We start from the raw sequence: 10,972 nt of genomic DNA, 5'->3' as shown, positions 1-10,972 counted from the left end.
CTCCAGTGTGTCACATGTGAGAGGGTTAACTGGCACAGATTTGTGATACAAAACATTTTCTATGATTGTTTAATGTATAATCGCTTTAAAACAAAACAAAAGATAGTGTCAACACATTGTTTTTAATTGGACGATGAATGGCTCCATCCAAATTAAGCCGAGGTTTAAACTAAACAAGAAGCAAGACGAAATGGCAGAGAGTGAGTGAGGAAGTTGCAGAGAGGAAGTGAAACAGTGTTTACTTCCTTTCTGGATTTCTAAGGTCACCACAGTTCCTCGACATTCTTGGGATAGGGAGGAGTGAGTGGAGTCCACTCCGCAGACTCACTGCCATTAGTAGTCGCTAAGAATTGTGCAGTGTATAAGAAAAACACCTCCATGCTTAAAGAAGAGCCCACACAAAGCAGTTGCTAATAATTTATCATTTTTATTTTATATTTGAATATAAATCTCTGTCAAATTAAAATACCTAAATGATAGACAAATCATTAAGTATTTACAGAATTTATAAAAAAAAAGAAAGAAAAGGAAACAAGAATCTGTGTTGATTTGTTTTCAGGAATCTATTACTCCTCCATTTGTCACTGTCCAACCTTTTTCCAAAGAGAGAATGAGATTAATACATGTTTATATTTCCTGTGCTGCTTCTGCTCGAGTTCAACAACACGCGTACAGGTCAGGCAGCCTTTTAGGAACACATAATTCTCCCGTGTAGAAACACACCGTATGTATGTATGAATGTATGAATATGATCTTACTGAAGAGCACATCTTTACAGGAAAAAAAGTCTGTAAAATACAACTTCAAATTTGGGCTGATGAAAAGAAGGCTCAAACAAGCTGCCATTTTGTCGTCACGCCTCGTGACTCAGGTTACAGTATGATGAAAACAGGCTACAGCTGAACACGAAATCAAATCTCGACACAATTCCCGAGCACAGTACGTGGGATAAGGCTAAACCTGTGCAATCACAGAGAACAAGTTCGTGCACCTGCTGCTGCTGCTGCTGCTGCCGCCGCACAGAAAGCTCATCGATAATCCAGAGGGTCCGATATTGTTTGGCAAGATTACAGAACAAAAACGACCGCTCGTTACATCATATTAAATTGAAATACTTTGTTGGAAATCTAGCCTCCTCATTTAAACATCATCAAACCCACACAAATCATAAAAGGAGGTAGGTGATGTGACATTTAAAAATGTGTATTGCTGGCATCCAGTGGATAAGACAGTTAAACTTAGGGCAGAACACTGTTTTTTTTTTGTCACGTGTCGACGTAACACACGAATGGCATTTGTCAGTTTGAGTTTGAGCAGTGGCCGTTTGGTGGCAGTCGGGCATTAAAGCTACGACGCAAAAACCTCGGCGCGCTCCACTCTACGCAACCCGCGTGGTGTCGTGAGGTCGTAAGCGCTGCACGGACGCCATGAGGTTTTATGGCACAAGGTCGACGAGTATCCTCACCAGCAGGTGTCAAACTGAAAAAAATGAAATATATAAGGCTTCCAAGGGGCCAGCCTGGAATCACACCAGACGTGTGCAGACGAGAACAGACTTATTCTGTGGATTGCGGTTGAATCAGCTGGAGGTCACTTCCTAGTGTCACATTATCTTTTTTTGGAAACCAAAAGAGAGCCCTATGTTCAAATCCAACACACTGACAAAGGCATTGTTCACTCCAGTGGAGTGTAAATGATCACATGGACTGATGGCAATTATTGCACCAAACATGACAGTGTCAGGAAATCAAAAAAAAAAAAGAGGTCGGCAGATGGCGCAAACTCTGAGACGGCGACGGAGAGAGCCAAGCGCGACGGGAGGCGCACACAGTCGTCGTCGTCAACAGAGCACTCGCACGTCAGTGAAATGGATTATGATCTCAGGAATAATCACGGCTCCAGATACACATATAATAATATACATCATGTAAAAAAAAGAAAGAAAACATCTGTGCAACCAAATACATGAATTTAAGGAATTTTGCTTCATAATTTAAATAAACATTTATGCTTGATTAACTCATTTCAAAAAAAGGCCATATATGCTCACAGCCGGTAAAATATACATCACTACTCACGATTCACATCTCAAACATTCAGTGTTTCCTACTCACTAGGCAAAAAACAAAAGTGTTTTTCTCTCATTCAAAGTGTGCCGTGCAGAGAAAAGCAAAAGGCAAAGACGGGTGGGCCATGAGGAAGCATGGAGTTCATGAAGAAGGGGAGAAAAATCCTTAAGCTTTTAGGTCATTTACATTTCCACCATCACACAAGTGACACTTTTTTATTTAACAAAAGAGAAGGGAAAAAAAAAAGTCAACAGCCATTAAAAAAACAAAACATTCATGGCTGCACGATTCAAACTAACTCCACACATTCAGTCCTCGCCTCGCCGTGGCTACAGAGGACGTTTGACTGCAGGGGTTTTCCTCAGTGTTTGGTGAAACAGAAAAACAACAACAGGATGAATACACCCGCGTCGCTTCAGTGGTTTAACGTACGAGAACATTCGGCAACATCCATATGACTATGTTTTCATTTGAAAAATGACCTCTTCAGATAAAAACCCTCTGCGTTTCAGCCGAAAGCAGGAAAAACAGGAAGTTGATTCGCTCCTTTGCTGCCGTTTGCTTTAGCTTCAGAAAACCCAACACGTTTGAAAAGTAACGATAAGAAGAACAACGAGGTGAAACTGAAAGTCACTCGTAGTCGACTTCTCCAAAAATCTCTGTCTCTGCTGGTCCGGACTAAAACGCAGCCACAGAGATTTCAAATGTCCCTAGTTTTGGAGCTCTAAAATACCCAGGGTAATGTGGATGGCAGGTGTATCTGGAGCACAAGTGATGCATTTTTAAACAAAAACAGAGTAACGTGGATGTAGCCTGACCCTCTCTCTCCACATGCTGCCCCCGTCGGCTGCTTCTCCTGTTGCGAGCCCATGAAGCACCTCTGCACAGACGTGATGGGCAGTGGTGCAGAGCTACAACATGGCTATGCTCTCTGGCGTACAGTTGAGATGTGTGGATGTGCTGCTTCCCCCGGGAGACTTAAGGCCCTTGGTCGCCCCGCTTAGCGTCGAGCCCCGGGCCCTGGAGCCGATGATGACGCCGGAGCCGTGGTGACTCCGCTGAAGGCCCGTCATCAAGGTCTCGCTGGTGACGGTGCCAAACTCGTAGGTGAAGGTGCCGTAGAAGACCAGGATGTCTACTGTGAAGACCCACTCGCAGATGGCAGCGGCGTGCTGCAGGATGAAGCTCTCATGGATGAAGAAGATGCCACCTGAGAAGAGCACGGGTTAAGGACAAACATGGCTGGTACGTGTATCTTCTACTCTGACTCCGTCGTGCAGGACGGGAAGAATAAACTCATCAGTATCTCAAAGTATGTGATCCTTCTCTCCCCCTGCACAAGTCTTTTCAGCTCCTTCCATCATTACTGGAAGTCACCCTGGCCTCGATTCTTTCATTCTCACTGACACAAACAGCTGTAGTGACACATTTTTACATTTGTATGCCGTGTGCTGAGCCACGTCAATTTCTGAATCTGATTCTAACCCTCGTGATTCACTGAGCGGCAGATGCTGAACTGACAGATTTTAAACATTGACTGCTCCCACTGGAGTTTAACACGGTCACAGGTGGAAACTAAACTGTGGTGACCCATGAAACACATGAAATATAACTCAGGAGCAACTGATGTTCCACTGTGTGACGACAGCATCACATACCCCTGTGACCACTCTGAGGAGGTACAGACAGACAGATAAAGAAGAATGAGAAAGAAAGAAAGAAAAAAGACATACAGACAAAAAAGAATGAGAAATAAAGAAAGACATAAAAGAGAGAAATAAAGAAAGTAAATAAAGAAAGAACAAAGACAGACAAAAAAGAGAGAACGAAAGAAAAAGACAGACAGACAAAAAGAGAAAGAAAGAAAAGACAAAAAAGAGGGACAGACAGACAAAAAAGAGAGAAAGAAAGAAAAAAGACATAAAAAATAAATAAATAAAAAAGAACAAAGACAGACAAAAAAGAGAGAAGGAAAAAGACATACAGACAAAAAGAGAAATAAATAAAGAGCGAACGAAAGAAAGAAAAAAGACATACAGATAAAAAAGAAAGAAAAAAGTAAGAAAGAAAGAAAGAGTTAACTCTTTGTTGCTCTACATGGTTAACCATGTATTAAAACAGGAAACAGAGGAAATAACAGTTTCAGGGTAACAACAGGACAAACAGCATTATGGCGACTTGTCACAGGTGAGTGAAGGATACTGAGGACCAGAGAAACCATGGCTCCCAGAGCCAGAGCTACTCGGAAATGTGCCATCCAGTAGTCGAGGGCAGTGACAGCCACGCGGTATGTGAGCACACACTGCAGACACACAAACAGCAGCCCTGCTGGAAACGCAACACCAGCGCCCACATAGTGCAGAGATTTGGCATGATCGACCTGTTGGACAGAGACGTGTGTGCTTTCAGGTACGCGTTTCATCTGAGCAGCTGAATGATTGAAAAGATCTGAATGAAGTGTGGGTATTGCACTGTGGGTGACATTCACCTGAAAGTTGCCCACCATGACCAGACCCACAGCGTTAGTGCAACCAGACACCAGAGCACTGGTGTTCACCCAACATCTGTGACTGTGCTCGATCACCTGGGCGTAGCGCAGAAGGCACACCATCACCACTGCAGGGCACAGGAGAAAACAACACACATTTACACTGGGCTGGATTGGTAATCTGGTATTTTCCCGGTGGACACAGATCTTTTTTTTCCCCCGTTAGTTTGGGACAGATGTAGGGATCGCTTATAAATAAAAAAAGATAAACCGAAGCACAAGGGAGGTGACGCTGTGCAGCATCAGGAGGAAGGAGGAGACAACAGAGACAAGGAGTGAGGATAAGATGGAGGACAGTGGAGCATGGTGGTAAAGAGCAAATTGTGTGCGTGTGTGTACCTAGTATTCCTTATGTTGTGGGGACCTAAATCTGTTCACACAGTCACATTATGGGGACTTCTCTTCCTTACGGGGACAAAAATCAAGTCCCCATGGCGTAAATGACTAAATTCATCATCATTGTATTCCTTTAGGCTTGCCTATAGATAGAAAATGGATCCTATCCTATGGATATAAGGAAACTAAGCAAGAAATGACATGGACAAAAGAAAATCAGGATTATCATAATAAATTTGCCCAAGCTGCAAGTACATATTAATATCTAACTATTACCATCTCGCCAATGACGGTGTCGGCCTTGCCATCTACATTCATTCATTCTACTGCTTTATCCTCCGCATGATGGTTGCTGGAGCACACTCACATTCACACCTACAGGCAATTTAGAGTGTTTTATTTTAACCTCTGCATGTTTTTGGACTGTGTGAGGAAATCAGAGACCTGGAGAAAACCCACAAAAACACATGGGTAGAACATGCAAAGTCATTTCATCGATAAGATTTATAAAATTCATACTTCACAGTAAGAGCCTCAGATATATGTATATTTAAATATCTGTGGAGAGCAGTCATGTGACATTGATGCTTTGGTTTTTCTGCTGAGTCAGAAGACGTGTTCTGTCAACTGTTTACATGTCTGCTTGCATACAGCAGCACTTTTCTCAGCAAGCTTAGCGTCACTGAAAACTATAAACCTGCAATGACAAACTGATCATTTACTGCAGAGCGTGCAGAAAACATGGAGTTACAAATGAAATCTAGATTTAAAACTTGACAAATCAAAGAGTGAAACATGTAGAAATCAAAATAAACTGTAGATGAGAAAAGAGGTGAAGTGAATAATGAAGTGAGGGTGAAAACAGCGGCACAACGATGTCATTAAAAGGGCAGAAGGGGGAAAACTGGGCCAAAGGTGAGTGGTGATAAAACAAGATAAGCAGAGGAGTAATGAAGGAAGGCCACTGAGGGTACATGCAGCGGAAAAGAAGACGGAGGGGTTGGTGGGGGGGTAAGGAATGCCGCATTCATTATTGATTAGAGCACGCAGGCTATTTCAAGCCACTCCATATCTCTTGGAGAACAGTGGCTGACATCTGTGGGCTCCATGAAGGACAGATATAACACAGAGGGAATGTTTATTAAACACTTATCACCTTCACTACACTCAGTGAGGCACTGACTGAACCACAAATCTAATTAGCGTTCATCAATTTCACTAAATTATGTTTTATTTTCCAGCAGTTTTACTATAAACCCGTGAGCACTATTATACTTCACCTTTGTAACAACTGTTCTTCTGCCATAAAGAAGAAATAAGCAGCAGCATGACTCAGCTAAAATCAGCCGTTACTGATTTTAATTTTTATGGTCTGTGTACATTGAAGCAAGACTTTGAAGCAAGGCCTTTCTGATATCTGATTTGACCAGTATCAGAACGATGCAGATACTAAGTATCATATGGGTTCATCCCTTGTTCTCATCTAACCCTCAGTAAGTGTCGCACTATTGCTTAAATGAATGAAGTACTCTTGCACACACATCTTTTCACCATAAATCTATGTGTGAACTTGTTTTCAGAATAAGTTACAAAGTAGTCTCACCCATGAAAGCTCCAACGTTGCCAATCAGGCTGAACAGGCAGCTTTCAGGAGGGAAGGAGCCACATTTACTGTAGGACATGAAGACAGAACAACGTTAGGGATTAGAAACAGGGGATCACACATATAATTTCTATACACAGAGACATGTCCACCGTGTCAAACCTGCAGAAAAGCCACACACACACACGGGGAGAACAGGCAAACATACAGAGACGCTCTCGGTCCACGTCATGAAGAGTAAAAATGTACAGGAAAAAATAAAGAGACTGTGATTAAAGAACTACTTCATAATTCAAGAATGTGGAAATCTGTGACTGCAGGTCTCATGATGCCTTTCTACAAGAGCGCTCTTGTACTTGTATGTGGCGAGAGGCTAATTTGCTTCGTAAACAAAAGTGTGGGTTAATGATGGCAGCGTAACAATAACTAATTCATGCCTCTGGGCCTTCGCTGACAATATTGCCTTTGTATTGAGCAGAGACACAGACATGACGAGCAGAGACGAGGAGACCTGATAAGGGGGATGTCCTGGATGGTGCAGCATGTCTTGGGGAAGCCTGGTCGCGGCAGCTCCTCTGTGCACGTCACATTGTAAGACCTGTAACAGTGACACAGTCAGACGTTTTCATTCCCAACCCACAGATGTGGAATCTGACTGTGTACATATTAGACATGGTTTCAGATGAATAGAAAAAATAAAGGATCACTCACCAGTTTTCCACAGGACAAACATGGTGATTCATCACAGCCATGGCATATCTGTAGGAAACAGAACACATAATTACACAAAGCAGGAAGTGGCCAATTCACAGTGTTCTGACTCTGGATGAAACAAACTGAACCGTTATCACTGAGGCTACGTCTATGCTACTATGTTTTTAATTAAAAACAGTATTTCAGACAAAAATGATCTGCATGCGGATAAGCTCTTAAGCGCTGTATCAGAAGCAATCTGCATCCATATTAATGTATATCACAATGTGTATGCATGTGCCCATGTAAACAGTAAGCAGACTCTTTCCTCTGCAGTTGTTTCAGAGAGTACTGCTATTAAGAAACAGAATGCATGTATCTGCATCACGGTTTCCAAAGGTGTTCGTATTTGCCTGTCTATACTAAAATACAGGCCTGGAGTTTTTAAACAAAAACGGAACCAGCAGCAATGCAGCGTTTTTAAACCTCAGTTTTTTGGGGGCTCTAAAACGTCAGGGTCGTGTGGAAGGCAGAACAAAAAAACAGAGCAGCATGGATAGCCTGAGCTTTAGGAGACAGGATCACTTAAATAGTAGAAGTAGTTGTCCAATTTCATCCCCACAAGTCAGTATAAATTTTGAATCTGTGCTGAGCCGCTCTAACTAGAACACTGGGTCAATACTGATATGTGTTCAATTGTATTTTTTCTTTCTTTTTTTATTTGGCATTTGAGGTTGCTACTGATGCCGAAAAAGCAAACCTTTTACCAAAGGGACGTGTAGGCATAGCTGTTTAGGAGAAACAGCCAATAGGCGCAGCCTCTCCCTAAACTGCTCCTACATTGACTAATCACACACTTTGATTATAACATAATGCTGAGAAGTCATGGGGGAATTACGCCAAAAATATTTAACCTATATTAAGATAAAGGGGTCATCAGTGGAAATATAAGTCACTAATGCACATAAATTTAGTCAAATATAGTAAATCACACTGTCAGGTACAAATCTGTAGTTCCTCTGTTCACATCAATGTCACAGCATACATGTGAACACTCACACTATCCATATTCCTGTGATGGAGAAGGCAGACAGGCTGACAGGCAGGACGATCCAGGCAGTCATTGGGCTGGCAGTGAGGAGGCTTTGTTCCAAGCATGGGGTGAGAGGAGAGGCTTCGGGCCGGAGTGATGACACAACAGGACGGATAAGGCTAGGGGCTGGGGTGGGAGTGTGGGGTCACTTACACACGGGGGGGGGAACACACAGGGGAAGGGGACATGAGAGGATAAAAGGGGAATGGCGCAGCACTTCTGCTCCACACGGCCCTGCAACCAGCAGCAACCTAAAATAAGAGAGGGAGACGTTTGTCAGTAAATGCAAAATACCCATTCAGTTGTATTTATCGTTACACTGTAATCAGCCTTAAGTAAGGCTGTTCACATCCTGGATGCGTCTCCTGCGTCTCCACACTGACATCATGTCTGTTCGCAAGAAATAAATGATGTTTAATTATTAACAAGTCTAACTGTACAGATGTGCCTAATGTCAACGTGTGTGCGCACACGTATCAAAGAGAGTCAAAGCACTACTCATGCTGCTGTGACATGAAAGAAATTAAAAAAAAAAAGAAACTGAGGATGTCAGCTGAAGACGCAGTCTCTAATCCATCCTGAGAATGGACCGCATTCATGTGTCCACGTGTCTTCGAAACCACCTCCACATTTAGGTTTTGTGACTAAAACCCGAGGACGCATTTAAGACGGATTGGGAGAGCATTCAGATCTGTACCTAGAGTGATCTGCATGTGCTCAGATCAGATGTTTATATACCGGGTCTGAATAGAGCTGTCCACATGTAATCGGATGCAGTGTGTCTTGTGTGTGTCCTCATGACCCAAATCTACCTTTCACTCAAAGATACTTGCAATTTAAACAGCCTCTGAGTTACCTTTATTTTTTTTTATTTTTCTCTTCATCAAACTGACTTTAAAGAACACAAAAACAGTGAAACTGCCTTAGATCTCCTGTTAAAAGTTGTGCTGTGTGAAACTCAGCACTACAGCTGACAGCCAGCTGTCATGCTGACGTAAGAGTGTTTGGCTTAAGCTTGAAATGATCAATGTGTCAGAAGAAAGACAATTACAAACAGTTCAAGGTTGTAAAATGAGGATTAGGGCTACTGATAAAAACTAACTGCTATTCAATCTTTCTCTGCTTTTCCATGAATGAATACATGGCTATAGTAAGACAGCTAGACCTGCACCGCTTGAGCAAAGCGCACTCTTGTGAAAGAGAAAACAAACTTGGCTAAGGTCAGACTCAGCGGTGGAGAAAGCATGCAACAACAACACAGCCTATATCATTTTACAGTGTACAGTTACAAGTTTGTCCTTTGCCCAGAGGGAAGATACAGAGACGTGAGATGAGCTTCTCTTCAATAAAACCAAATAGACTACTTTCTTAAGACTGGTCACACTCATGTTGGAAATTATGTCATTATAAATAAATGTATTATGTGATTATTACTGGGGTACAGGACACATCTTCTGTAACTACACTGTGGCTTTGACCTTTGTTAACTTTAATGTGGAGTAATAGCTGTTGTGTCTAATATAAACAAATACTCAGTATTATGTGTATGTGTGCGTATGTGTGGCAATCAAACACATTAAACTGACTAGTTGTAATGTTATAATTGGTAGTAATTACTGAAATGACTGACACAACAAAGATGAGCAGAACCAATAAGCGACAGAGAAAATAGTTAATAATAGTAATGCCATAATAGTAGCATTAATTGCTAATAACTTTTATCTCTCTCTTATATGTTCTGTCAATTTAAATGTGCTAAACACAGAATAATTAAAAGCTGTGTTCGTGTGTTTGTGTGTGTGTGTGTGTGTACTGTGAGCCATTACATCCCCCAACCCCCCGCAACCATTCAAAGAGAATATTCACCCACAGCACTTGTTATGACTCTTTTGATTTGGACTACGTTAGTAAGACTATTTCAATTAAAACCCAAATAAATTGACTCCTTCACAACTGACTGCTGCAATCATCCCAGTGGAGCAGCATCCCAGAGTCAGCAAAGCTGCTCTGTTCAACCGGGAAACGGTTCACTTAGCCCGGTTAGCTTCATCCTAGCTAGCTAGTTAGCTTGCACTTCAGCAGCTGTCTTGACACTTGCCCGCATCTTGATTTCCGCCGACAAAAGCGACGAGCTGCTCAGTAAGAGACATTTACAGGACACGGACAGTGGACACTGGTGGGACAGTGGCGACACGACGATGTACGCACACCTACCTTCAGCCCGCTGAGCCCAGCACAGACCTCAACAACCTTGGTTTCCCTTTAAAAACAGCGTTTTTTTAGCAGATGGTGATGCTAACAGCATCACTGACTTCCGCTCTGGATTTTCAAACTAAGACACGCTCGTACACTTCACATAATAATTAGTACTGTAAATAGAAAAACATATGACCAAAAACAAGAGTGGCTGTCATTTAGAGGGAAAATAAATAGTCTACATTACACAACTTTCGATTCTATTGCTCTTTAATTTATTAGTTGCAGGTTGTCTTTGATTTTCGTTAAATTCTCAATTTTATTTTGGTGTGAACGAAATTGTCAATGAAGGGTTTAACTTAGTTTAAAATGATATGAAGAATGCAATCACATTTTGACTAATTAAATTATTAAAATAATTTGCAAAAGGAATA

At 41.9% G+C, this 10,972-nt stretch overlaps 1 protein-coding gene across 1 annotated transcript; it reads right to left on the bottom strand.

Annotated features, from left to right (window-relative positions):
* Positions 1 to 407: 407 nt before the first annotated feature.
* Positions 408 to 10,615, bottom strand: LOC122769979 (transmembrane protein 150A-like). The gene is made up of 8 exons (XM_044026917.1): positions 10,557 to 10,615; positions 8,309 to 8,593; positions 7,268 to 7,315; positions 7,068 to 7,154; positions 6,557 to 6,624; positions 4,558 to 4,685; positions 4,272 to 4,449; positions 408 to 3,279 (listed from the first exon to the last, which is right to left on the bottom strand). The coding sequence occupies exons 2-8, from the start codon at positions 8,371 to 8,373 to the stop codon at positions 2,981 to 2,983; spliced, it is 873 nt and encodes a 290-aa protein (XP_043882852.1). The 5' UTR covers positions 8,374 to 8,593; positions 10,557 to 10,615; the 3' UTR covers positions 408 to 2,980.
* Between the last annotated feature and the right edge of the window lie 357 nt (positions 10,616 to 10,972).

Source organism: Solea senegalensis, linkage group LG5 (assembly GCF_019176455.1).
Source record: "Solea senegalensis isolate Sse05_10M linkage group LG5, IFAPA_SoseM_1, whole genome shotgun sequence".
NCBI classification, from domain to species: domain Eukaryota; kingdom Metazoa; phylum Chordata; class Actinopteri; order Pleuronectiformes; family Soleidae; genus Solea; species Solea senegalensis.
Note: the sequence above shows the minus strand (reverse complement) of the source record. Positions and strands in the feature narration are given on the sequence as shown.